Consider the following 25,627-nt stretch of genomic DNA (forward strand, 5'->3'; position numbering starts at 1 on the left):
TCCTGTTTCAGAACTGTAGAAATAAACACAAAAGTATTTCCAGCAATCAAATGAGCTCTGGGTTGTGGATCTATTGTCAAATATTGTTTAATTTTTGAAAGTAACGTGGCCTTTTCCCCGCCAGTTTGGCTTAAACATGAGGAGTGTCAGTGGGGAAAATGTTTTTTACAACACTTTTTTTTTTGTTTTTTTGGCTGAGGAAAGGAGCGGCCACCACAAACAGAGCCTGATTGATCTAACTCTTTCTACCAACGGCTCTGTTGTTGCCTACAATGCCACCAGGTGACTCTGCATCTGGTGGTGGGGGGGCTGTGTGACTTCAGTGTATCCTCTTTAAGTGTAGGCATTGCAAAAGCTAAGGCAAGGTTTTGTAGTGACGGCTACAACGCAGGCGCAGAGTGGAGGCATCTCGGAGAGCGGAGCGCGTGGTGGCCTCCTCGCAGAGCAAGGACCAGATGGAGAACGGAGCCTCCCTGGATTTTGTAGTCTGCAGCTGTTTTCTCATCGTTCCTAAAGGAATAAGATGCAGAGCAAAAACATGTCAGGAAGCAGAATAACATCTTTTTACAAAACTAAACTTTACCGAGACAGGATATCCCAATGACTTAGCTTTCAGAAGCCAAATCCACAGAAAAAAACCCATTAATTATCAGATATTATAAAACATGTTTACACAGATAAAGATACTCAACTTCCTTTTAATTATTGTCAATAAACCCCCAGATGTGCTGAACGACACTGGGTTAAGGACCGGGGATATTTGGAATCAGGTGCGGAGGTGCCTATTGTCATCGCAAATGCTGTTTTGAAGGACTTTAAAAGTGGAAAAAAGTCTTGTTTTGTTCAGTAGCATGCACTGTACATCCCCCCTTTATCTTATTTTTTTATTTTATTTAAACCTTTATTTTAACTCGTTGGTCACTGAGGTTTCCCTCATTTACAGGGACGACGAGTTTACAAGCAGCAGCAGAACACAACAAATTGTGATAGTGTTGTGAAGTATGTCAATGTTTTGTTGTTGTTATTGTCACTGTGTGGTTAGTTCTGTTTGTCTTTTGTTGTATGTACTGTTAACTATGCATATTCAAAATGTAAATAAAATAAAATAAAAATATATCCCCTGAAAAGAAACAACCCTATATGAGATTGGTCTGTCTTGCAATAATGTGTTGTATTATGATGTCAGGGTGTAGTAGTCTTTTATAAAATGCCAGCACTTGATAAAAGCTGATAGTTTTAATTCATTTTTATGTATCTTAAATTTCTAAGACTGTTTCCTCTGTTTCACCTGGCTGCACAGCACATTTATTCCCCCTGGTTACAATAAACTAAAGTCAATGCTGAGCTGAAGTTGAATATTTTCCAACTTCTCATGCACTCACTCTAAACACATTTGTTACTATTGAAGGTGCAAATCATTAAAAAAAAAAGAAAAAAAGACTTGTATCCGGAATCTGCCCAACTTTATGCTTTTAATTACCAGCAAGTATAAATTAAAAGTCTGTCTTTATCTTACATCTGTTTTCCACTGTAGATCAACCTCTGCTGCTGTGGAGGAATCCCTTCCTTCTCCTCCACCCTTTCTTTAATCCGCTCCACCTGGTTGGGCATGATTGCAGAAAAACATTTAACACACATTTATGAACTGTTTGTTATTACATATATAAAACACACAGCAATAAAAGGGATGAAATAATGGATAAGGCTACCAATACCTTATCTGTGGGCTCTATGTCAATCTCTATCTCCTTGCCAGTGAGCGTCTGTGATAGAGATAATGTCAGGTTATTGTTAAGAAATGCATGACCATAGATTAAACTCAGTGACTCAGTAATATTGTCTGTTTCTTAAATGACTGGCTAACAGGTAAAAAACCGTGCTAATCGTTGTACTTGCTCTGTCTTACCTTCACTTTTATCAGCATCTTTGTTGGCTTGTTTTTATAAACTCCACTGGTGCGGGATCACTGGCGTTATTATGTTAACTGGATCTAGATGATTTGACCAAAAACGGGTTGAGATGTTAATGTTAATACGGTGTTTAATGAAGAAACTCGATATTCCCTTACAAAAAAAAAAATTCAATGGGTGTTTCCTGTGTTTCTCGGTGGATCCTACCGACCCCCTTTTTTCTGTTGTCAACGGTTCCGCTTCGGCTAATGTCAGACTTAGCATTAGCTTAATTTACCGTCGAAAAGGCGACTAAATAATATCCTAAAATAACGTGTATTAACGTGGGCATTTTGTTGACAAAAACAAGGCGAAATGTGTTTTATAAATACCTTTAAAAAAACAAACAGTTACGGCATCAGCACAACGTGACGTAAAGCGAGTCTCGTATTTGTAGTTTTTCTCTACGTACCGCCCACACGACGCGGACCGTAAAGAACTACACGGCGGCCGTCAGTTGGTGTCCGCCATCGTAAAGCTTCCCACGGAAACAGGAGGAAGGGAAACAAGGCAGCGCCACAGAGAAAAAAAAAATCAATCATACTTTTCTGAAGGTAAATACAGTATTTTTCGCGAAATATGTAAGAAAAGTATTTCTCTGGCTAACCCATATCTTATGCTAAGGTTATTTCTGATATGCAAGTGGGATAAATTATGACGTTTTAACTGGTGTAACCTTGAATTTTGACGTGGGAGCAGAAGAAGCGACGTTGTTCTGATCTGTGTCGTGTGGGCTAGAGTCAGTAGCATTAGCAATAGCAACTCCAGTAGCCTGTAAGCTGCTGAAACTGTCTTATTACACTTGTATATAGAAATGTAAGTGTAAGCACTGCTCTAGCTACTAATGCCACGTCTTTTTAAAAAAGATATTTGCTTTTGATGCTTTTAATGGGCTCCTTTCCTCCCATACAGCATGTCTGTGTAGTTACTGTCATTTAAACCATATGTCATTGTGTGATTGTATGAAGAGGAGTTAAAGAAGGTGCAGGAAAAGCTACAGCACAAAGCATCCATCCTGATCTTTGACCTCCTTCTTTTTCACAGATTCAGGGACACACTACTTTGTTTCTCTCTTTCTTTTAAATCCTGTTTCCAAAATGCCTCGCATTGAGAATGACATCAAGCTGGACTTCAAGGATGTGCTCCTACGTCCAAAGAGAAGCACACTAAAGTCTCGGAGTGAGGTGGGGTTTTCTTTTTTATTACCTACCACATGAAAACTGAGTGACCTAAATGCAGATGTTTCCATTCCCTGAATGATTAGTCATCCCTTAGTTATGACAGATCTTTATCACCACTTGAACAAATCTACAAGTTCTCGTTGTTTTTGCTCCAGGTGGACCTGATGAGGAGCTTCACCTTCAGGAACTCTAAAGGGACCTACAGAGGGATCCCCATCATTGCTGCTAACATGGACACTGTGGGGACTTTTGAGATGGCCCTGGCCTTGCACCAGGTAGTGCCATGGGATGTGTGTAAAATGACTTATTAATCACAAAGCAGATTTAAATATCTTCATTAATGTGTTGCTCTTTGCTTAGTTCACCCTCTTCACCACGATTCACAAACATTACTCTGTGGATGACTGGGTGGAGTTTGCAGCAAAACATCCTGAATGCGTAGAGGTACAAATTCGTCATATTGGCCTTTTCATTTCAGTGTTTTGTAATGATGGTGTTGTTGACACATCTTGACACATTTTCTGTTTATCTCCCAGAGTGTAGCAGTCAGCACAGGGACCGGTGACAATGACTTTGAGAGGATTTCAGCCATCGTGGCGGCGGTGCCTCAGCTGAAGTACATCTGTGTCGACGTGGCAAACGGCTACTCTGAACACTTTGTCCACTTTGTCAAAGACGTCAGGGAAAAGTTCCCCACACACACCATAATGGTTTGTAGAAGTCTGTTTAACCTTTAATCTACAGTGTGCCAGGCACTAGTTAACATTTCCTGGATGAGTCATCATGACGGAGACATTTTCTTTTAAATATTTTTCTCAGGCAGGAAATGTGGTGACTGGAGAGATGGTGGAGGAGCTCATCCTGGCTGGTGCTGACATCATCAAAGTAGGCATCGGGCCAGGTGAACAAAACCTAACACTTACTAACACAGTCCGTCCATCCATCCAGACAAATCATAATTACTTTATCGTGCCAAACAGATGTTCACTTTAAACTTTTAATAGGCCTCAGGGTTGTTTTCATAATCATTTACCATTTCTTAACACAAAAGCATCCTTACTTGTGACACATTGTTCATTTGTAAATACACTTCATACATAACAATGCATTTCATTATGCAAATAATTGAAACTGCCTAACTGTCTTCATATAGGATTAGAGGACTATTCCTCCTTGGGAATAATTGGCTATAGGCAAGAAGTTGTACAATATATATTAGTCATCCTTTTGTCCCTGTGTCTCCCTGCACAGGCTCTGTGTGCACCACCCGTAAGAAGACAGGGGTGGGCTACCCTCAGCTGAGCGCTGTGATTGAGTGTGCAGATGCAGCCCACGGACTGGGCGGCCACATCATCTCTGTAAGTGACTCTCAGACTAACTGTAAAACCTTAAATAATGTCCCTTTACACTGTTATTATTAGATATGAGGTGTTACTGTTGTGAGCTGTTTGCCACTGTTTGTCTAAGAGGCTGCACACATGCAGTATGATGAACATGAAGTCACATGTGGTTGGTTTTGTCTTCTCATCTCCTCTCTCTCTCACAGGATGGAGGATGCACTTGTCCAGGAGACGTCTCAAAGGCCTTTGGTCAGTTGTTTTCTTTTTCTCTTTTATTCTGTGTTCAAATAAACTTTCATTCATTCATTCTTTTCTTTTTCTTTTTTTTAATTGAACTCAAAATCCAGCCATAACAAAAATTATTTCTGTTAAAACTGGTTTGTTTGGCTTTTTAAATGTGACTCTCAGGTGCCGGAGCAGACTTTGTGATGCTGGGTGGGATGCTGGCAGGTCACTCAGAGAGTGGCGGCGAGGTCATTGAGAAAAACGGCAAGAAGTACAAACTGTTCTACGGAATGAGCTCCGACACAGCGATGAAGAAACATGCAGGCGGCGTGGCTGAGTACAGGTCAGTGTCTTTCTGGTTGTTTTCCAGTTGCACTGATCACTAACCTACAGTGTGCATTGACAATAACACTCGTATTTTATGTTTCTATATTTCTTCCATTCAGGGCTTCAGAGGGCAAGACAGTCGAAGTTGTTTATAAAGGTCCGGTGGACGTGACAATACGAGACGTCCTGGGTGGGGTCCGCTCCACCTGCACCTATGTTGGGGCAGCAAAGCTGAAGGAACTGAGCCGCAGGACCACCTTCATCAGGGTCACCCAGCAGCTCAACACCGTCTTTGGCAACGACAGCTGAACGTCTCGGTCCTGCTTCAGATCGAAGGAGAGGTCCACCTCACTGCCTGTCTGACCCCGACGACCTGTTTATGCATTAGTCATGTCTACACACAAGTGCATAGACACATACATTAATATAAACATACTGTCCTTTTAACCTTTTTTAAAAAAGAAACACAAATAGAGATTCTTCCAGTTGGAATTTCAATGCATTTGTAGTCTATCAAGCACACAGACCCTGAGTCAAATAACATGAATGTTTTTTTTCATTCAATCCCCTCTGTGTTTCAGGTCTCTGTGTGTTTACACAGTAAGATGGAAACTAGAGCTGTAACTCTTCATCTTCCTTTGTCTTATTATTCCAATGCAAGATCCTGAGTGATGGTATGCAGGAATGGATGTTTCTAGTCTGTGCTGGGAATACTAAAAGCCTTTATTACTCATATATAGCAAATTATTTAATAGTTCTGGCTAATTTGGAAACTGAACTATTTTTTAGAAATGCAATCATTCCCTCACTCGTGATGTTTTGCACTTTAATGATTTGAGAACCTAATATTTAGTTTCTGTTATTGTTTCATTGAAATGTTGGTTTGTTCTGGCTCCTACTTTCATGATTCCTTTTTTTAATAGCAGGTTAATTAGATTTGAGATATGACCCAGTGCACTCTGAATGCAAGTACAGAGGGAACATGCAGTAACTAGTCTTTTAAGGCCAACTTGATAGCAGAAGTGTTATTCATTATAATATGCAGCTTTTGTATTCTCTTGTTCTAGCTTCCACTGATCCATACCAAAGTCTGTGTGGGCCAAATTAATTTACGATTTGTAGCCTTTAAAACAACTGGTCATTCCTTGAATTAGCCTTGGGAGTTTTGCACTGCAGGTATTGGGTGTGGTGTCACAGTGTTGGATTTGTAGTTACTCCATTTTAAACAGTTCTCATATGATCTGTGTTGTTACATTTTGTTTCATTATTGTCATGTGAGTGTGAAAGTGGTGTTTTTATGTTGGCAAAACATAGAATTATACTGCAGTTTATATCTCTCTTTTTTCATTTCACCTTTTATCCAGTCAATAAAAACATTCCACATTTTAAAATTTTATTGGCTTTATTACTGATTGAAACATTCATAATTTATATATGTTTATGACCCAAGAACCAAGGATTTCATTGTTGCATTTTTGCTGAAAGATCCTGTACATTTGAGTGCAATGACAAATTCACCACCACAAGATGGCGCCAAACACCTTACCTTGCTGGGTGCATTACAAGCAGTCTAACAAATTAACATCGCCACAGTTAAAATACATTCAGCTCAAGATATTACAACGCTCATGGAGAAGTGGATTCATATTGAATGTTGCATTCAAGAACTGTGTCTATGTGTTCACTTGTATGTGTTTGTATCTGTAAAGTGTGAGGATCTCTGAGAAACATGAGGAAATAATAAAGGCATAGGAATGTGCATAGGAAATTTAATACAAGAATCTGTCATTTATGCACACAGTCTTTATCATGCTCATCACAGAAACCTGCCTCTTTTTTTATTTACATCTTACAAAGGGTTTGATGCTACATATAAAAAGCAGTCATTGGATAATGGTAATAAGAATAAAGTTTCATTGATAAAGCACATTTCATACAGCATGATTGTTAAGAATTCTTCAAGTTAGAGATGGTTTTGTATTCATGCTTTTATTTTTGAAGTGAGTGGGCGTTTTATTTTGAAGACAGTTTATGCAGTTCTTCTTCCTGCCTCAAGTTCTCTGATTGACCTGTTGAGTGTTGTGGTACCCGCTGTCACCGAAGTCACTGACGATGTAAGTTATGGTCATAGTGATGTGAAATGAATATGTACATGTGGCTTACCTTTTGATAGTGATGTGTAGCTCCTGGTGTATATTTTTGCACTCGTTATTAAAATATCCGTTTTCACCATAAGCATGGTAGCTTTCATATTACTTTCGGTTTACATGTGTGTGCTACATAATTAAAAGTTAAAGCTACATTCATGAATAGTAAGTGATTGACACTGAGATAAATGTATTTTATTTACTGTGAAGCAATTGTTTAGCCTACTGTGTTTAATTGCATATGTTTAAAGCAGTACACAGTGATAATTAAGTCCTTTATTTCTTGTGATTTCTTGTGTCTCGTGTGCTTTCTGGCCGAAGCCTGCAGTGGTCAATTAGGCTAAAATCAGCATCAGAGGTCACACTACACTCCTCAACAATAAAGTAATACTGAGCTTCACAAACCATAATATATATGAACACAAGACAAACAGGAGTTAAACCAGTCACACAAAGAATCACACTGACCTAACAGGCCTGTTTTAAATTGTTCTAGACGCTGACTGCACATGAAGAGGAGCAACAATTTTTACAGGTTAAAGTGAAAGTGTCAACAGTTGTTCACGCTGCTTTACCTGAACAAAGTCCATTGAAGACACTCTGCAGCAGAGGGGAAAGGAGCAGCAACGACTCAAACACGAAAACAACACACAAGATGCAAAGATACAAAGTTATTGTGCTCGGTGTGAGAGGGGGGAAGATTGAAGTGGACCTGTGTGACACAGAGGAGCAGTTCAAGAGCATGACTGTGCTGCAGCTGAAGGAGAAGATAAAGCAGACGACGCAATACGACGACATAGGTAAACGCACCGACTGAAGCAAAGAGACACTGCTGACACTGACAGTACAACACAGTTAACATGAACATTAATGATTGATCATTGATTGATAAATAAAATTTACTTATGGTTTTATTTTTGATCAGATGTGGAGGATCTGGGGTTGATCTTTACTGACAAGGTCCTGGACGAAGACTCCCGCCCACTGTGTGAATATGGAATCCAGCACATGTCATACATTCATGTGGTTGTAAGGGTGCCTAATTTTCATAGCTGTAGGCTTAACTGATTTGTGACAAACTGACAGTGACAGCTCAGATGAACACTATTACACTATGTTTATTTATACTGATGATCCTTTAAAAAGTTGTTTGATCTGGGGCGGTGTTTAGCTCAGTTGGCAGAGCTCCCTATATGTTGAGGTTACAGTCCTCACTGCAGGCGGCCCCGGTTCGAATCCTGCATCGAGTGGCCTTTTCTTGCATGTAACCCCCCCTCTCTCTCTCGACTATGCTTTCCGTTAAAGATGATTAAAGCCTGAAAATATATACTAATATAATATTTAAAAAAGTTGTTTGATCTCTCATAGTGATGTGTGAATGAAAATCAGTAGTAGCCTATCGCAATATGCTCAGTTTAATCCTTCTTCCATATGTGAAGAAGTAGCACCCTGTAGCAGACACAGCAAATTTTAGAAGGAAAAAAACTAATTTTGACGCATGAAAGTATTTTTTCCCCTCCATTTATTTTTGTGATAGCACTGCCTGCTTTGTAGGTAAACTCATCAAACTTACATCAACTGTGTGTCTATGTCGATATCTTTCATGCAAGTTGTTTGTGCTAATGTTTTAGTTGTTAGCTGTAAGGTAAGCAGGTTACTTTACGTTCGTGGCTACAAGGGTCTGTGTTACGGCAATTTAGTATGTGAACCTTTCCAACCAAAATTTTAATTGCATTATATGTTTTCTTTGAATTTCAGTTTGCCTAGGTCGTGAAAGACAAACACAAAAGGGTTAGGTTTAAGGTAATGATCAGACTATGGTTGACAGTAACTAATATAGGCTAGGTAGGGATACACACACGCACGCACACACATCAATTATGTTAAAAAAGTAAGTTAAATGTTAAAAGTTTTTGATTACAATGTTACATTTCACCCCAGGGTGTGTTACAACTAACCCAGACTATGGGTGAAGTGTAACAATTCACTCCTTATGTTTGAGACTAAACCATGCATTTTCTACATTGCAGAGATAACAGCTACGCCATTTAACACACATGTAACTTTGTCTCACATTTTGAAGGCACTGGCTTAAAAGAGCTCCAGGAAACAAACAGAAATGTCAAACATGTTACAACCATGGGGTGCCTTTGAGCTCAGTGGGTAGAGCAGGCACCCCCAGATCAAATCCCGACTCCAGTGGCCCTTTGCTGCATGTTGTTCCCCCTCTCTCAACTTGATAGCAGAAGTGTTATTTGTTATCATATGCAGATTTTGTATTCTCTTGTTCTAGCTTCCACTGATATACCAAAGTCTGTGTGGGCCAAATTAATTTATGATTTGTAGCCTTTAAAACAACTGGTCATTCCTTGAATTAGCCTTTGGAGTTTTGCACTGCAGGTATTGGGTGTGGTGTCACAGTGTTGGATTTGTATATCATTTCAAACATTTCTCATATGATCTGTGTTGTTTCATTTTGTTTCATTATTGTCATGTGGGTGTGAAAATTGTGTTTTTATGTTGGCAAAACATAGAATTATACTGCAGTTTATATCTCTCTTTTTTCATTTCACCTTTTATCCAGTCAATAAAAACATTCCACATTTTAAAAGTTTACCTGCTTTATTACTGATTGAATCATTCACAATTTATATATGTTCATGATCCAAGAGTCACAGATTGTATTTTGCATATATGAGTTAAGTTTACACCAAAATGCTGAGAGAGCTTGTACATTTGAGCGCAATGACAAATTCACCACCACTAGATGGCGATAAACACCTTCAACACACAGGCAGAAAACTATAGCTATATACATCTTACTGGGTAAGTTAGAAGCAGTCTGGCTAATGAAAATTGCCACAATTAAATATATATTGATCATGATAGTACATTGCCCATAGTGTATGATAAAAATCACCTAATGACTGATATTTGCACTGACATAATATTTTTATTCACATCACCTTAATGCAAATCAATGACATTGATACCTTTGTACCTCTTAGCTTTAATAATGATCAATAGGTCCCACTTATTACAGCAGTTCACAAACTAGCTCTGTAATGAACTCGCCACCAATTATTTTTCCACAGGAACACTGAGGCCTCTGAGGTTGCTGTGAAAGTGATGATCCAAATAAGCCCTCTTTTTTGGTATTCAACAAGTTATGATTTTGCCCACAGGAACACCTCCAATAATGCTGCCAGTTGTCACTACTTTGGCCAGTTTCTGCCCCCAGTTGAACAAAGGGGACTAGGTCCTGGTTGTTGAGGCTCATAGTGATTGTGGGTATTTCTTCCCTCTGGTACTGTCCAGTTCTTCTGAAAAAAGACAATGTGGAAGCAGCAAAGTTCCAAAACACTTCCACTATTTCAGATTGTGGTTCATCCTCTTCTTCAGTTTCCTCCATGTGACTTGTGATCAATGCAGAGGAAACTGTGTGCTGTTTGGTCATGTTACTTGTCTGCATCCTAGCACCTTGTGAAGTGCTGGATGCATCACCACAATCATTGTACTCAGTCACGAGAGAGCTGAGCTGGTTACCTTTGCATCTCAGAGCATAGACTGGTCCATCCCTCAAGTTCTTTGAGATTTTGTCACATAAACCAATGGTCCAATCAGACTCTTTGGGAAGACGGACCAGCCACCTCTGGAAGTTGGTAACTGACTTTGTGCTGTGGAGTAGGAGTGTGGCAGAGCATTGTCCCATCCAACTGTTGTAGAAAACCTTCCTGTTGTCTTTGGACAGTGACATGTTGGGGCTGAAAGTCTGTGGCTCAAAGATCAGGTCATCGCCAGTGGAAAAAAACTCCTGGTGGTTTTCTGGATCAACCAGCATCAACAAGTCTCCCCTGAACTGGTCTGCTTGCCTCAACATAATTTCACCGCTCTGTCTGATTTCCTGGACTAGTTTGTCACGGTCGCTGCCAGGCTCCAAGCCTTTTCTCAGATCCACGGCCTTGGCCTTCTCCACATCCTGGTGCACCTGTGAATACATCTGCAGGAACCTGAAGGTATCTTTCTCATTCTGTGCTGCTTGCATGCTGCTCTTGCTGGTTTTGATGGACACCATACGAGCAGAGACTGAACTTTGGATGCTGGTCAGGGAAATATCACGCAGCTTGGTCACAGCCTCAATCAGACGGACACTAGACTGACTCAGCTTCTCCCTCTCACTTGTCTCCCACTTCTCCAAACTCACGTTCTTGTCATCAGTTTTCACCAGGAGAGCCTTCTGCTCATCTTTGAGCTTTTCCATGAGATCTCTGTGGGCTGTGGAGAACGTCTTCATGTTGTGTAGGCGGTGCTGGTCCTCAATGGCGCAGGAAACACAAACACAAGTCATGTCATCCAAGCAGTAGTACTCCAGGAGTTTGCCATGCTGGGGGCATTTAGTGGTGCCACTTAACGCCATAGGCTCCGTCAGAGGATGAGTTTGCAGTAGTACAGGTGTGGTCAGGTGGACCTGCAGGTGCTGGACACACATGGAGATCTCACATTTCATGCAGGTCTTCCGTGCTGGTTTCCTGTCCTCCTCTGTGCACATGTCGCAGAGGATTAGTTGCTGATTGTCAGACATGTTGTTCGATAAAGGAAATCAAAATTTTGCTTGAAAAGTGTAAAAGAAAGCCTGTAGGATCCTCCTGGTTGCAAGGTCTAAATTTGTTCAATTCAATCGTTTACCAGTTCCTGATCTTCACAGTCTTTCGTCCGACCACTTGGCCACAGCAACAACACAAAGAGTTTCTATTCCCCGTATGGTGATTTTACAACTGGAAAGTCAAACAATGAAGGTGTGAAGTTCAATTGTCAGCAGGTTAGGCTGAGTTTACTGTTACATTTAGCCTATCATCACTAAAGACCAACCTAATAAAGGATAAATGATTAACATAGATGCCACAAAAACTTGTTGTAGCCTAATATAAGGCGACAAAATGATTCAGAAAGCAAAAGATCATGAATGTCTAAAAGTGCTACTTTACCACATATATCTGGATTCACTTACCAAGCAAACATAAATATGGTAAATAATAACTTACTTACATAGCCTATTGTGTGTTAGTCATCATTTCTTGATAGTGACACTGGGAAAAAAGAACAATTTCTGTTTATAAGAAATAAGCTAGCTAAACTCAGTTACTTACTGTATATCTAGCTAACCCTCCGCACTCAAAAGAAGAAAGAAAAAAAGAGGCAGAAAAACGCCCCTCCCTTCACCTTTAACTACACGGTCCGATACCAACACTGGCACTGACGTCAGTCAAGTAATCGGATACATCGTTGATGATCGATCATGACAATATAATTATTGAAGTTTATGCCAGCCAATGACAAAAACCGTCGAGGTTTAGCGCCGATTCTGTCAAAGTTTGCCGGTAAGTCAATCTAAATGTCACGCTAATGAAACACCAGCGGTACCGTCTTTCCCTCGATGCTAACGGTGGCTATCGGTGACGTAGTTAACATGAGTTTTAACCTTACAGCTAGTGAATCTTCTCTCCTTTGCAAGGTTTATTTACTATGCAAGCTTCAATTAATTTCTTGAAATTAATTTAGATTTTTTTTTTCTTGTCTTGTTTTAAAATGCTGTAAAATTGCTGGAGCTTTGATTATCAGGTGAATGATGAAGAGGGGAAAATGTTCACAGACTTTTCTATCTTTCAATTGTTTTTGAAGATTTTGGGATAGCTTGGGAAAGTATTTTCCTTAAATAATATGATTTTTCTGGGATAACCTGACGAAGGCCCAAGGGACTGAAACGTTGTGCTTTCATTAAAACCACAATGCAAGTTAAGACAGTGTGCAGGAGCTTCCTTTGATTTAATGGGCTCTATGCACAGCTCCACTACGTCCTGAACTTAATGCTGCTCCTTTGTTTCCTGTCTTACATTATTGGACAAACTGATTAATCCAGGTGTGTCTGTGTAACCCACCTGGATTAATCAATTTGTCCAATAATGTAAGACAGGAAACAAAGGAGCAGCATTAAGTTCAGGACGTAGTGGAGCTGTGCATAGAGCCCATTGTTTGGTTGCGCTGGTCTTCTCCCTACACACCTGTCTGCCTTTGTAGGTGTGCATACGTTTTTAGTGGTTCTGGGATAAACCACTCATTTATTTCTGTTGTTCACAGGAGTAATCACAATATGAGGCATTTAGTCAACGCAAGGCTGAGACCAAAGGCCGCTGCTGCGTGTGGAGAGACTTCAGCAGCAACGAACACAGCCTTGGCAGCTTTCAGCATGAACCAAAACAGTGCACTGTGCCTCCCTCTGGTCACCGAGAGTCAGAAGCTGGTCTGGGTGCATTCAAACCAGATCAATTCACAGCTGGACGGTGCAGGAGAGCTGCTCAAGGCCTTCGACAGGTCCCCGTACCTGACAAAGAAAGAGACGGCCGCACTGGCGCAGCGCTGCTCCCTGCCCCCCGACCAGGTGAAGGTGTGGTTCATGGTGCACAGGCTCCGCTATGGCATCAGCTGGGACTACGAAGACATCCGAGAGGTTCAGAAGAAGCTGAAGTCGAGCGAGACGAAGGCTCGGGGTGAGCAAGATCTGCAGAGCAAGGTGGGTGAGGTGGTGAAGGGGGAAATAAGAAAGAATAAGAAGAAGAAGAGAGAGGCAGAAGATTGTGATGGGACGAAGGAAGGAGAGCTGAGGAGGGTGCAGGTTGCAAACAAGAGAGGAACGATGGGAAAAAGTCTCTTGGTGAGAAAAATGGAGCAGGAGCGACTAAAGAACAAAGAAAGGGAAAGAAAAGTTGAAAGAGACAGAAGGAACACCGGCAAAAAGTGGAAGAGGATGGAGACAACCCACCCTACAGTGGGAAATAACAGGGTGGCACAAGGCGGTGATGGGACGATGGAAGGAGAAGTGAGAAGTCAGGGTCAAGTCGAGGGGGAGGGGCCAAACTCCATCCAGTCAGAAACAGAAAACAAATTAGTATATGTCAGCGTGTATCCTGCCGAGCAATGCGTCACGGTCTCTGATGAGCTCTTCACTCAACTTCAGATGCACGAAGACCAAATCGAAGTGGCGGAAAGAGCTGAAGTCGCTCCCGCCGTTGCCACCAACTTCAGTACCGGTACGGCCGCTGGTTTTGAGGGGACAGCAGCGCCGGAGACCAGGAAGGGGGGGGGCGTGCGTTCGGAGTTCGTCACCGATGTCGACAAGCTGAGGGAGCTCCTCAGTAGTCCGGTCGTCAACACTTCATTCGCCCTGAACCCGCAACAGGGCTCTCAGACGAAGGCCTCCACCATCCACAACCCGGTCAAATACGAAGGCAGATACAGAACGAAGAGCAACAGTCAGTTGAAGATGATGAGGGCGGCTTTCCGTCACTGCCAGTACCCGAGCAGCGAGGACTTTGACTACCTGACCCTGGCGATCGAGCTCCCTCGCCGCAGTTTGGTGAAGTGGTTCAGTGACATGCGCTACTACGTGAAAAAGAGGAAGCCGACCTGGGTGAATGAGATGCAGTACAAACAGATGCTGGCCAACATCAGGTACTGGCAAGATCTGGAGACGTGCGAGGGCCGCACCTCAGCAAACAGGAAGAAGTTGTCTGCGAGAGAAAAGACTCAGAAGCGTGACGGTTCCACCAGAGTATAAATGACACCACCGCTTGAATTCCCCTTGTTCTTTTTGTTCAGATTTTAATGTTGTTTTATGGTTGACATAACGGTATTTTAGTTATGGTGGTTACATAACATGTTCCTCAGTATACACATACTGTATTTGAGAAAAAGTTCATAATTTGTACCTTGATACAAAGTTATTGTTATTAAAATAAAACTCTTTGATGACTTCTTACTCAGCGTGACTCGTCTTATGAGCAATTACATCAATTATATTCACAAAGTACAAAATTAACAATCATATTTTTTCAGATCAAAACAACAATGACCACATAATTTTACAGTGGTTTGTCTGAGTGGACAGAAACAGTATCATAATCCAAACCAAAATGAACAAAAGTATAGTACAATTACAGGATATTATTGCACAAATAACTTCAAACAAAAAGAGACCATTTCTGACACTTAACTGTGTTATATTCTGTTCAAAGCCTAAAGTGCAGTCAAAACATTAAAGGGTACACTATGGTGCACAGTTATACAATAACACCTTATGAAATTATCACTGTTTACATGTACAGATATTATGTAAACATATACTTTATTCCTGTCATCTGAAGGAGGTCAAATACCACGTCAATTAAACAGTACAATGTCTCGCTCACAAGATGATGAAGAATAAATTCAGGACATCTCAGACAAACCTACAAGTTATGATATATCGGACCGCTATATTACGCATAACTGGGTTTCTCCAGGGCTCATCAGTTCCAGGTGGCGGTGTACTCTCCCCTCTGTGGCTGCAGAAGCTCGGCACCTTCAATAACGCGGCGGATCATGGAGGCGGATGTGATGAGCAGGTGTCCAGCGGCCGTAAGGAGAGCGGAGGCCATGCGGAGGGCTTCCCTGAAAAACAGCACCGGGATAAACCATTAACAAGGGGATAGGATTCACTCAAGCCACATTCAATGTAAGGTTTTTAATCATTCACACTGGCTGCAAGTTGATTTAAAGCACTTTTATAAAATGCCTTTCTTCTGAGTGAGGAAACAAAGGTAACAACATTCACATCAAAAAAGCAGTGTTGGATCTGAATACCTCCACTTTTTTACTGTAATGAGCTACACCACGGGCCCCTTTTCCTTACCTGAGGATCTTTTTGGGCCCCAGACACTGGAAGTCGGCGCTCACAGAGTACAGGCCCTGAAATGTGGCCTTCACACTCAGGGAGCCAAACAAGTCCTTTGGGCTTAACTTGTAAAGGTCAAAGGTGACTCGAGCGATGTCTTTCCCGGTCCTTGGCTTGTTGTAGTCTTGAGATTTGAGGACAACCGCACCCTGGGTGAATCAACAACACACATATATTAGATATTCATGATGCTTTATTTACTTTACCACTATAGTTGACAAAAGGTAATTGTACAAAGCACTTGTTTGTTTCTTTAGGGGGGGAAACGTACCGGCTGTGGTTTCCATGTCTCTCCGGGCTCCAGGGCCATGAGCGTGGTGTTGTCGGGCAGCGTCATGAGGAACTCGTCGGAGTCCACCTCTGTACCGTCCTCCTCACAAACCAGAGACAGAGACAGAGCAGACAGGGACAGCAGCAGCGCCTGGCATACCTGCAGCACAGAGAACAGCTAACAGCATTAACACACAGATAACTTTCTGGATAAAATAAAATAAAATAAGAATACCTCTTAGCAACTTCACTGTCAACATGTTTATATCAGTTTGGCTGCAGTCGTGACTCGTGACTAATGACTTGACTCATCATGTCTGACATAATCAGTACCTTGAGATAATGTTACATCCTGTCAGCGTCTCCAAGACTGTTATCTTTCAATCAACTTAATGACGCAGTGTTGGTTAACTTGTTAAGCAACTTAAGTTTTAATGTTTCATTCTTTCATCTCTTTTTTTTAAATGAGTTTCTGAACTTTTACTTTTATTACACTCTCACCCTCTCTTTCAGCTCCTCCAGGGTCCCGGCTGTGATGCCCTTCTTGGTTTCCCTGTTGTGATTGCACACTCTGAAAGGCCGCTGTGGTGCGGACCACACTCGCTTGGTTACTGATCTGAGGACAGAACAAGAGGGATGATGAAATTATCCATTTGATAAGAGTAAACACAGCAGGCATATTGACTTATAATAGCAGAAAAAGCCAAGGTACATACTGTAGGGCTGGCTCTGTTATATCAATATGTCATGATTGTGACGGTGAGACAGTATGAACAACACCATCCATACAAAGGTTTTTCTACATTGAATCACACTCTATTATCGATTTCCATTGACATTGACTTTCACCTGTTTTCTTTCTTTTGTTTTTACCCGTTATCTTCTTCTGTGGTGAAACAAGCAAATATCTATAATCATCTTTCTTCATATTTAACTGAAAATATTGTTACGAGTCCTCTGGACATCATAACAGGATTAGACTTGGACATTACAAATTATATTGTTGAGTCAATTACTTATTTTCTAGGCCTAATCTACAATAATTGGTGGTTTGTTTTTATGATCAACTTCGACACAATATCATACATCATACCAAAACTAACACTTCACTTACTTGATAAATGAGGATGTGGTATCCATTCTTGTGTGTGTCTCGTTGCCTCTCTGTTGTCAGAGTTACGTGCCACAAACACTAATAATGTCTGTTCTTGTGTTTGATCCAGCAACTGGACTTTGCCATGGACCTGATGATTACTTACATACAGAACAGCACAGGGCAAAGTTCATCTGGCTCATGTGTGTGTGTCTGTGTGTTTGACAAAACAGATTTATTACCACTATAGCTCAACTGATACTAGATATTTGAGCCATTGTTATTTAAAGTTTAAAAAGATCTGATTGTTATATGACCATTTAACATAAATTAACAGTTTCCAATATGTTTTCTTTGTGTGTGTGTGTGTGTGTGTGTGTGTGTGTGTGTGTGTGTGTGTGTGTGTGTGTGTGTGTGTGTGTGTGTTTTTCCCAATTTTTTTCTTTTCCAACTCGTTTTATTTGTAATTATTTTATGTTCGTATCCTCCTCAAAATGGTCTGTTATCCCTAACAACGTCTGATTTGTTTTTGTTTTAATTATTTTGTCTTTGTAAATTAACCAAAAAATTAAATACAAGAGACAAACTCCGGAGGCAAACTCTGGCGCCTGACGCTACGTTACGTTATATCCGGGTTGCGACACTGCGGTGCGCTTGTTTAAATCGCTTTAACTGTACGCGTGGACGGAGTTTCCTCCTTTCAGCCGTTGTGTCTCCCTGGCGACGCCTAAGCTCCGCCCGCGCGGGACACGCAGAACGACGCATTTAAGCGAGTGACGTGATTCCCAGTGAAGGCGGGAGGACGAGAAGCAGAGAAGTTTCAGCAGCAGCAGCTTTGTTTTTTCGCGGGTGGACAACAACAATAACGAAACTTAAAGTGTTGATTGTAGCTCCCGTCGTCTCCGCAGTTAGTAAACACCACCACGGGAGTTTATTTTTCTTTAACAAACAACTGCGCCCAGTGTTGACTGTTCAACTCCGTGTTGTTGTTGAAGCTGGCGGCAGCAGTTTGTTGAGGTTGCTAAGCTAACGTTATAGTTTCCTGACGTTAGACTCGGTCAGTCAGCCTCCCTGGTTTTAGGTTTTAGGTTTTAGGTTTTGCAGCAGCCTCGGACCGGTTCGGTGTTATGGCCACACGGAAACCCAAGCAGCCTGGTGAGTGTAAAAATAAAAACTGGGGCATGACACGAGCGGGATGGCGTCTTGTTTGACAGCTGGTAGCAGCCGGTGTTGTGGCCCTACTGGTTCCTAATTTAACTGGTTACGGTGCTGAACAGCTGCAGATGTTTTGCGCTCCCTCAGCAGATTCGTCACAAATTCACAAACATACACAACATATTACCAGCGAGTTTCAAGCCACAATTCACATCTACCGCGGCGAATATGCTGCTGTGAGTGAGCACTAACAGTTACGTACCAGCCACATGGAAAAAAAAAAATAAAGTGGAGAAAAAATAATCTTCACATATTTGCGTGGGTCGGGACTCGATCTCGCTTCAGCAAAACCAATTACACCACTAACCACCTGTCTAGCTCTGTGAGCCACTCAAGCTCAGGTGTCAGCCGCTTCACTGGATATCAGTCAATTACGTCACTACAGGTAATGTTTTGACTCGAGCTGATCTCAAACAACAGGTTACCATCGGTTTGCCTTTGAAATACACGGACAATGCCTCGGTGTTTATTGTTCTCTTTCCTCCAGTCTAATCAACATATTCAGCGCTACACTTCTCTCCGCCCAACACTACACACTATGACAAAGCCTGTCGTGTTGAGAAAGTGATGAACTAGCTCGGAAATACTGTCAAAATACGCTGAACAATATGTAAACAATGCGAAACACTTGAGCCACTGCATGTGTACATGGGTGAAAAACGTACGACTTGCATTTAATCACATTACTGTATTGCGAATGTTTTGTGTACTTACATTTCTTTACACTTCTCTACAGATCTTATTAAACGCAAAGCGTATTTATTGGCGTGCATTAAAAGAAATGTCCATTTAAAGTCGCCGTGGTTCGAGGAAGAGAGGTGAAGTTAGCTCTGAGTCTCTGGCTGCGGTGAATATGATGCGTTCAAGGGACCAGGGCAGCGTCGGACGTGAGTCGATTGTTTGAAATGTGTTTATAGAATGGTCTGATGCTTTAGATTTCGTGTGCCGACATATTTTATCATTGCCCTTTGTAAAGGTATACATTTTAATTAAAACTAGTTTGACATTAACAGAAAAAACTGACGAACTAAACAGTTTTGGGTCCATGGCGATCTAAATGGCCGACGTCCGACGCTGCCTTGGTCCCTTGAACGCATCATATTCACAGGCAGATCGAAACAGGTAGACTCAAGGTAACATCTCTTCCGCGAACCACGGCGACTTGAAGTGAACATTTCTTTTAATGCACGCCAATAAATACGTTGTGCGTTTTATAAGATCTGTAGAGAAGTGTAAAGAAATGTAAGTACACAAAACATTCGCAATACAGTAATGTGATTAAATGCAAGTCGTACTTTTCACCCATGTACACATGCAGTGGCTCAAGTGTTTCGCTTTTGTTTACATATTGTTGAGCGTATTTTGACAGTATTTCCGAGCTAGTTCATCACTTTCTCAACACGACAGGCTTTGTCATAGTGTGTAGTGTGGTGCGGAGAGAAGTGTAGCGCTGAATATGTTGATTAGACTGGAGGAAAGAGAACAATAAACACCGAGGCATTGTCCGTGTATTTCAAAGGCAAACCGATGGTAACCAGTTGTTTGAGATCAGCTCGAGTCAAAACGTTACCTGTAGTGACGTAATTGACTGATATCCAGTGAAGCGGCTGGCACCTGTGAGCTTGAGTGGCTCACAGAGCTAGACAGGTGGTTAGTGGTGTATTGGTTTTGCTGAAGCGAGATCGAGTCCCGACCCACGCAAATATGTGAAGATTATTTTTTCTCCACTTTATTTTTTTTTTCCATGTGGCTGGTACGTAACTGTTAGTGCTCACTCACAGCAGCATATTCGCCGCGGTAGATGTGAATTGTGGCTTGAAACTCGCTGGTAATATGTTGTGTATGTTTGTGAATTTGTGACGAATCTGCTGAGGGAGCGCAAAACATCTGCAGCTGTTCAGCACCGTAACCAGTTAAATTAGGAACCAGTAGGGCCACAACACCGGAGAGGAGCAGATGATGATGAGCTGCTGTGTTTTATATCCATAAATGTAAGGTGTTTAAAATCAGACCCTCTTTTTGTGCCTTTTCAAAGGAGATGGAGTCAGACACTAAAACACCATCTGCACCTCTTGCAACAGAAAAGCTGGAAAAATAGTATTTTTATAATCCTAATTAGGCCTATATTCTCTTGTATAAATATATGTTTTGCACTATTCTCGTTTCATTTGTATTTTGTCTACAATAACCACCTGTGTTGTATATTTGCATTACTATTTTTTAGTTTTATTTATTTGTGTTATTTACCTTTCCAGCACTTCCAGGGCTCCAAACTATCAACTTTTTTTTTACTAGGAGCATAGTGACCACTACAGTAACTTCAAATTTTAGAGGAACGCAAGCAGAAAATATAGGGGTGTAATATTCCCATTTCCATTTCATTCATGATCCTCACACACATTGGCCTGCTGCCACCTGTAATGACAGATTTCAGATTTTTGAGTCGCCCCTTTCACCGTGTAAGTAAAAAAAAAAAAAGAAGAAGGTAAATTTACTGATTGCACATGCACAAGTAGATGAAAATTTACTTCCCCTGTCTCAAAAATTAAGGGCAAAATGCCTCATTTAGGGGCAGTCTGGAGCCCTGACTTATGATATTTTTGTAAATGGTGTGCAACAAATAAAGTTAAATTTAAAAAAAAAAAAAAAAGGAGGAGCTGCTGTGAACTACACCCAGTGACCTGTGTTTTGTGTCCGGCCCCAGATGTCAGCCTTCCCTTCGCTGCGCTCCAGGTCCTGGCTCCGCCCGTGCGCCTGGTGTCCGCGGCTCTCTGGAAGGTGCTGACGGAGAAGGATGTGATGCAGTACGGCGTCGTGGAGGAGTTTGTGACATCGACCTGTGAGTCTGTCCCCGGGCTGCTCACCATGAGACACCAGGGGAAACTGGCGCTGGGGCTGAGAGCACGGGTGAGTCCCACAGGAGAGAGGAGGAGAAATCAGCCCTTTTCTACTCCTACAATATAATTCATGGCTCTGTAGTGAATGACTCACCATTCTCCTCCATCTTTTCAGCTGATCTTGGAGCTGTGCCGTCAACAGCCTGATATGAAGGTGATTGAGCCTCACCTGAAAAGGTTCCGAGTCCCGGCCGCCGCCTCATCCGCCTCATCCTCCTCATCCTCCTCCAACTCCACTGTGGTAAATTATATTCAATACTCAAAATGTCTCAACAAACTGCACTGCCATTTTTGTCACAGTAAACAGAGACTCCACCACAGGATTTCACTGAGATGAATACGTACTGAAACACCACCGTATTTTAAACTCTATACCGTTCATACAGATTATATGACATTGTGTGTTCATAAAGTATTTAAACCAGGGGACAGGGATTCTGATTAAGTTATAAAAATCAGCGACAAACTATTTTGTATATACCTGAACTGTAATGCAAACAATACAATATAAGAAGTGACTTTGTTAACCATCTATATCCAGTTTTAAATATTTGTAGGAGTTCCAGAGGATTGTCTGGTTAAAATCTTGTGTTCTTGATGTTTGTGTGAGGTTCATGTTTTTGCTTTTTTTTTGTCTTCCAGAGGAAAGATGTAAAATTAACAAGAACAGTGGAAAACTTCCATTCGTTCATTCAGACGCTAATAAAAGACCCAGCAGAGAGAGAAGAGTTCTACAAGGTCTGTCCTTCTCCTTCAAAGTCACATGTTTAATACTTTTAATCAGGTGACAGATGCCACAATGTACTGACTCATCATAACTGTCACTCTTTTCCTCTGACAGGAAGAGTTTCCTGTGGAGTATGGGCCAAAGTTTGACGAGGAGCTGGAGAAGCTGCTGTGGGAGTTTTTGATTCGACTTGATCAGTTGCTTCCAGTTCCCAACTTAGCTCAGGTAGAGTGTGCTGGTTTTGAGAGCAGCCCAAATTAGATGTAATGTATATTGCTCTTTTCACTGCTGTTTTAAAGTGATACGCCAACATTTTTTTTCGTGTCTTGCCTCACTCCCAAGTCCATGACAAGCAGATAGACACCATCCTTTCGACTGTACGTGCAGTAACAAGGGAGATAGAGCCCGTATCGCCTGTAATTAGCTTAGCTCAAACGCTGAAAGTGCATAGGTATTGTTAGCCTGCCTGCTACCCGAGCCAAAATCAGCAGTCAGAAGCTGATTTCATTTTAGCTCTAAACTCTGTAAATATATCACTTTATCGACATTTCAAACATTTTTAGGTGAGAAAGTAGCCGTTTAGATCAGCAGTGTGTCATTAATTTGTCTATGAGTCTAATTCAGCGCTACTCAAGCTAGACGTTGTGACCAATGCACTTCCGGTTACTTCCGGTTACTTTCACAAAATAAAACACCCATTGCCGTTTACATACAGAAAACCATGACAATAGAATTTGTACTTTTACTTTGAAATAGGAAGCTAACCTACCCTCGATGTAGCTCGCTTGAACCAAAATAAACCGTCTTTGCTTGAACCCTCCGTTTTGACCGATCTCGTCCCGTTACCGGCATTTGACCGCTCAAGATGCCTTACCGGAGAGTTTTGTCAGCTCTGAGACGAAGACCGGCCTGCCGGTTTCCGTTTAGAGTTGCTGAAGAGTGTCTCTGATGACTTTAGGTGGAGGCAGGCTAACACTACCGATACACTTCCAGTGTTTGAGCTAAGCTAATTACGGGCGATATGGGCTCTCCCTCGTTACTGCACGCACAGTCGAAAGGATGGTGTCTATCTGCTTGTCATGGACTCGGGAGTGAGGCAAGATATAGAATAATCTTGTATCTCTCGTATCCCTTTTAACACAGTTTCTATACTGTTTAGACGGTGTCCTGGCTCAGTGATACCCCACCTGTCCTGGAGGAGTGTGCGCGGTCCGCCACCCAGCCCCAGCTCCTCAACATTTTGCTTCAGCATCAAACCTGTCTCGGGCATCTTGAAATAGCAGGTTAGAAGGAGCAAACATTTTGTCAACACAACCATGATGGCATGAGTACAGCATAATTACAATTTATGATGTTGGTTTTTTTTTGCTTCTTTTTACAGCATCTCTCCCTCCAAACATGGGAGACTCCATCCTGGATTCACTTTCTCTGCCACCGTCTGGAAGGGTAACTTCAGGGGCTGACCCGTCCACTGGGGACACACAGACAAGAGACAAAACCACAGTTATTAAGCCTGTTATTGGACTAATTTCTAACAAAGATGTGCCGGTCATGATCTCTTCTAGAAAAAGGACACAGAGGGGGGAGGAGTCAGCCAGCACAAAAGAAGCGACTAACAAGAAATCGGGACCTAAAGGGAACTCTGATTTCACTTTGGTTAAACAGAGACAAGAAGCCAGTGATGATGATGAAGAGGAGGAAGAACAGCAAGAGGAGGAGGAGGAGGAGGAGAGGAGCACATCAGAAACAAGCAGAGGAGTTAAACGCAAACAAGCACAAAGTGAATCTGAGGAGGAGGAGGAGGAAGAGGAGGAATTAGGGGAGATCAGTTACAAGAAAAAGAAGAAAAGTGGCATCAGGAAGCGTTCAGAAAGCGCTATTGGAGCAGATCTGGCAACCTGTTTGAGCCAGTTGGGCGTCAAAAGCCTCAACCTGCCCGTTGACCCGTCCCTCTGCTCCATCTTCGTATCCTGTCTGACCTGTCAGCCCAGAGTCGTTGTCAGAAAGATATCAGCGGCTCCTGCTGAAGCTAAAACCACACGTAAGGAGCGGCAGACTCAGAGTAGGAGGGGGTCACCGGTCAAAACATCAACGTGTAAAAGCTCGAGCATCCAACTTCAAAAGCCTGACTCAGACGCTTCAGGCTTGGATGATAAAGAGTAAGAGACAGTTTGACTCGGCATGACGCGTTAGTGTTGTAGTCAAGTGCGTGCTCAGCCTGGAGCTTTAGAGAAACTCTCCTGCTGGATTTTTAGTGACTAGTTGTTCTTCATCTCTGTCGTGGGTTGTTGTGAACAATAATTATTTGATTAAATTATACATATGAACAGATATTCTGGTCTGCTGATGTTTCAAATCTCATAATGTGTCAAAATCAGACATTTTAGTTGAGGATATTGAGACACAACACATAGAGATTTGTATAATAAATGGAGAAATAAAACAACAGTTTATTTAGTTTAGTCTGTCTGTGAAAGTTCATTAGTGATGTATAATGTATGTACCCTATATTATATTATACTATACTATTCCTTTAGAACTGCAGGTCCTATAATGTCCCTTATAAACACCCTTGGTAAAGCAGATAAATGGCATTGCAGAGACTGGTTTTCTTGTCTTTTTACATTTACCAGCTATTGAACTATGACTTCACGGTTTAATTATGTTGTTTCTATTTGGCAGAAATCATCCTGTTTTACCAGGTGTAAGCAGATCTCCCCAACTGTGGAGCAATGCAGGTGAATCAACAAATATTGACATTTGTTTAAAAACCAAACACAGGGATTTAAAAATACATATATTATAAAAGATCACAAACACAAACTGCGTTTACTTTCACATTTAGACTTGTTGGTTGCTTCCGGGGACGGTGAAGAATACGTCGCTGATTCTGAGGATGAGGCGACGAAGAACTTCAAAGGCAGGGTATGTCTGCTCAAATGAGAAAACTGAAAAACCCATGAAAGTGTGTTGTGTCTGTGTGTTTTGGTGATTTCAAACGCTTGTACGCATTTGAAAAATAGCAAGTTCTTGAAAGATTCAATAAATAATCTCACTGTTGGTTGCACTAATGTGTTTTCTGTCTGTCTCCCTCAGCTGTTCATGAAGCGTTACTACAAGACCAAACACGGCACATACGTTCCCACACTGAGGGAGTTCTGGAGACCCGGGATGGTGCGGCGGGACGTCCTGTCTACTGGCGGTAAACGCCGGCGATGACACCTGACTGCTTGAATCATGGACAACAATATTATTTGAAAACATAATGCTAATTAAAATTTTATTTTAAAATGTTAATGTACAGTTTTTGTAAATACAAATTATTATTATTATTATGTTACAAATACATACTTTTTTTTAATAATCATTTATAACCTGTTCAATTAATAAAGTTTTTTGTAGTCTTATCAAATTTTGTTACCTTTTGTATTATTGTATATTTTATTTGCTGCTTTTAAAGTGTCATTGGATCACACTAGGAAACTTCCC

General features: G+C 41.5%; 6 protein-coding genes across 7 annotated transcripts; 3 read left to right on the plus strand and 3 right to left on the minus strand.

The window, feature by feature from the left end:
* Positions 1 to 110: 110 nt before the first annotated feature.
* On the minus strand, positions 111 to 2,130 carry nedd8 (NEDD8 ubiquitin like modifier). Its single transcript, XM_085758968.1, has 4 exons — positions 1,907 to 2,130; positions 1,716 to 1,763; positions 1,517 to 1,599; positions 111 to 510 (listed from the first exon to the last, which is right to left on the minus strand). Exons 1-4 carry the CDS (start codon positions 1,922 to 1,924, stop codon positions 381 to 383), a joined length of 279 nt encoding a protein of 92 aa, XP_085615094.1. The 5' UTR covers positions 1,925 to 2,130; the 3' UTR covers positions 111 to 380.
* A 249-nt stretch (positions 2,131 to 2,379) lies between these two features.
* On the plus strand, positions 2,380 to 6,418 carry gmpr2 (guanosine monophosphate reductase 2). The gene is made up of 10 exons (XM_085758966.1): positions 2,380 to 2,503; positions 2,994 to 3,133; positions 3,286 to 3,405; positions 3,491 to 3,574; positions 3,667 to 3,840; positions 3,950 to 4,031; positions 4,382 to 4,488; positions 4,677 to 4,719; positions 4,879 to 5,038; positions 5,142 to 6,418. Exons 2-10 carry the CDS (start codon positions 3,047 to 3,049, stop codon positions 5,329 to 5,331), a joined length of 1,047 nt encoding a protein of 348 aa, XP_085615092.1. The 5' UTR covers positions 2,380 to 2,503; positions 2,994 to 3,046; the 3' UTR covers positions 5,332 to 6,418.
* A 3,459-nt stretch (positions 6,419 to 9,877) lies between these two features.
* Positions 9,878 to 11,920, minus strand: LOC146969178 (uncharacterized). Its single transcript, XM_085759808.1, has one exon. It carries the CDS (start codon positions 11,749 to 11,751, stop codon positions 10,207 to 10,209), a length of 1,545 nt encoding a protein of 514 aa, XP_085615934.1. The 5' UTR covers positions 11,752 to 11,920; the 3' UTR covers positions 9,878 to 10,206.
* A 444-nt stretch (positions 11,921 to 12,364) lies between these two features.
* On the plus strand, positions 12,365 to 14,982 carry homezb (homeobox and leucine zipper encoding b). Of its 2 annotated transcripts, none has more exons than XM_085760518.1 (3): positions 12,365 to 12,547; positions 13,305 to 14,254; positions 14,285 to 14,982. In XM_085760518.1, exons 2-3 carry the CDS (start codon positions 13,318 to 13,320, stop codon positions 14,779 to 14,781), a joined length of 1,434 nt encoding a protein of 477 aa, XP_085616644.1. In that variant the 5' UTR covers positions 12,365 to 12,547; positions 13,305 to 13,317; the 3' UTR covers positions 14,782 to 14,982. The 2 variants fall into 2 exon arrangements, with proteins under 2 accessions (XP_085616644.1, XP_085616646.1); XM_085760520.1 differs by lacking the exon at positions 12,365 to 12,547 and adding an exon at positions 12,677 to 12,788.
* cideb (cell death inducing DFFA like effector b) lies at positions 14,804 to 17,435 on the minus strand. Its single transcript, XM_085760522.1, has 5 exons — positions 17,321 to 17,435; positions 16,708 to 16,822; positions 16,208 to 16,366; positions 15,895 to 16,085; positions 14,804 to 15,653 (listed from the first exon to the last, which is right to left on the minus strand). Exons 1-5 carry the CDS (start codon positions 17,344 to 17,346, stop codon positions 15,512 to 15,514), a joined length of 633 nt encoding a protein of 210 aa, XP_085616648.1. The 5' UTR covers positions 17,347 to 17,435; the 3' UTR covers positions 14,804 to 15,511.
* A 668-nt stretch (positions 17,436 to 18,103) lies between these two features.
* tinf2 (TERF1 (TRF1)-interacting nuclear factor 2) lies at positions 18,104 to 25,573 on the plus strand. Its single transcript, XM_085760517.1, has 10 exons — positions 18,104 to 18,454; positions 21,219 to 21,421; positions 21,527 to 21,652; positions 22,054 to 22,149; positions 22,253 to 22,363; positions 23,298 to 23,421; positions 23,520 to 24,297; positions 24,821 to 24,876; positions 24,984 to 25,063; positions 25,235 to 25,573. Exons 1-10 carry the CDS (start codon positions 18,427 to 18,429, stop codon positions 25,355 to 25,357), a joined length of 1,725 nt encoding a protein of 574 aa, XP_085616643.1. The 5' UTR covers positions 18,104 to 18,426; the 3' UTR covers positions 25,358 to 25,573.
* Positions 25,574 to 25,627: the final 54 nt, after the last annotated feature.

This window comes from Trachurus japonicus, chromosome 18, assembly GCF_045865225.1.
Source record: "Trachurus japonicus isolate A0001 chromosome 18, Traja_1.0".
Classification (NCBI taxonomy): Eukaryota; Metazoa; Chordata; class Actinopteri; order Carangiformes; family Carangidae; genus Trachurus; species Trachurus japonicus.

Excerpts from the sequence above, each read along its gene's own strand:
- nedd8 (XM_085758968.1), bottom strand. Across the intron at positions 1,600-1,715 it reads ACATAGAGCCCACAGATAAG|GTGGAGCGGATTAAAGAAAG; the intron begins GTATTGGTAGCC and ends ATGCCCAACCAG. Across the intron at positions 511-1,516 it reads ATCTACAGTGGAAAACAGAT|GAACGATGAGAAAACAGCTG; the intron begins GTAAGATAAAGA and ends TTATTCCTTTAG.
- gmpr2 (XM_085758966.1), top strand. The coding sequence starts at position 3,047 with ATGCCTCGCATTGAGAATGACATCAAGCTGGACTTCAAGGATGTGCTC. Across the intron at positions 3,575-3,666 it reads AACATCCTGAATGCGTAGAG|AGTGTAGCAGTCAGCACAGG; the intron begins GTACAAATTCGT and ends TTTATCTCCCAG. Across the intron at positions 4,032-4,381 it reads CAAAGTAGGCATCGGGCCAG|GCTCTGTGTGCACCACCCGT; the intron begins GTGAACAAAACC and ends CTCCCTGCACAG.
- LOC146969178 (XM_085759808.1), bottom strand. The coding sequence starts at position 11,751 with ATGTCTGACAATCAGCAACTAATCCTCTGCGACATGTGCACAGAGGAG.
- homezb (XM_085760518.1), top strand. The coding sequence starts at position 13,318 with ATGAGGCATTTAGTCAACGCAAGGCTGAGACCAAAGGCCGCTGCTGCG. Across the intron at positions 14,255-14,284 it reads TGCCACCAACTTCAGTACCG|CGCCGGAGACCAGGAAGGGG; the intron begins GTACGGCCGCTG and ends AGGGGACAGCAG.
- cideb (XM_085760522.1), bottom strand. The coding sequence starts at position 17,346 with ATGGATACCACATCCTCATTTATCAA. Across the intron at positions 16,823-17,320 it reads ACCACATCCTCATTTATCAA|ATCAGTAACCAAGCGAGTGT; the intron begins GTAAGTGAAGTG and ends TTCTGTCCTCAG. Across the intron at positions 15,654-15,894 it reads GGGCCCAAAAAGATCCTCAG|GGAAGCCCTCCGCATGGCCT; the intron begins GTAAGGAAAAGG and ends GCTGTTTTTCAG.
- tinf2 (XM_085760517.1), top strand. The coding sequence starts at position 18,427 with ATGGCCACACGGAAACCCAAGCAGCCTG. Across the intron at positions 21,653-22,053 it reads CCTCCTCCAACTCCACTGTG|AGGAAAGATGTAAAATTAAC; the intron begins GTAAATTATATT and ends TTTGTCTTCCAG. Across the intron at positions 22,364-23,297 it reads CAGTTCCCAACTTAGCTCAG|ACGGTGTCCTGGCTCAGTGA; the intron begins GTAGAGTGTGCT and ends TATACTGTTTAG.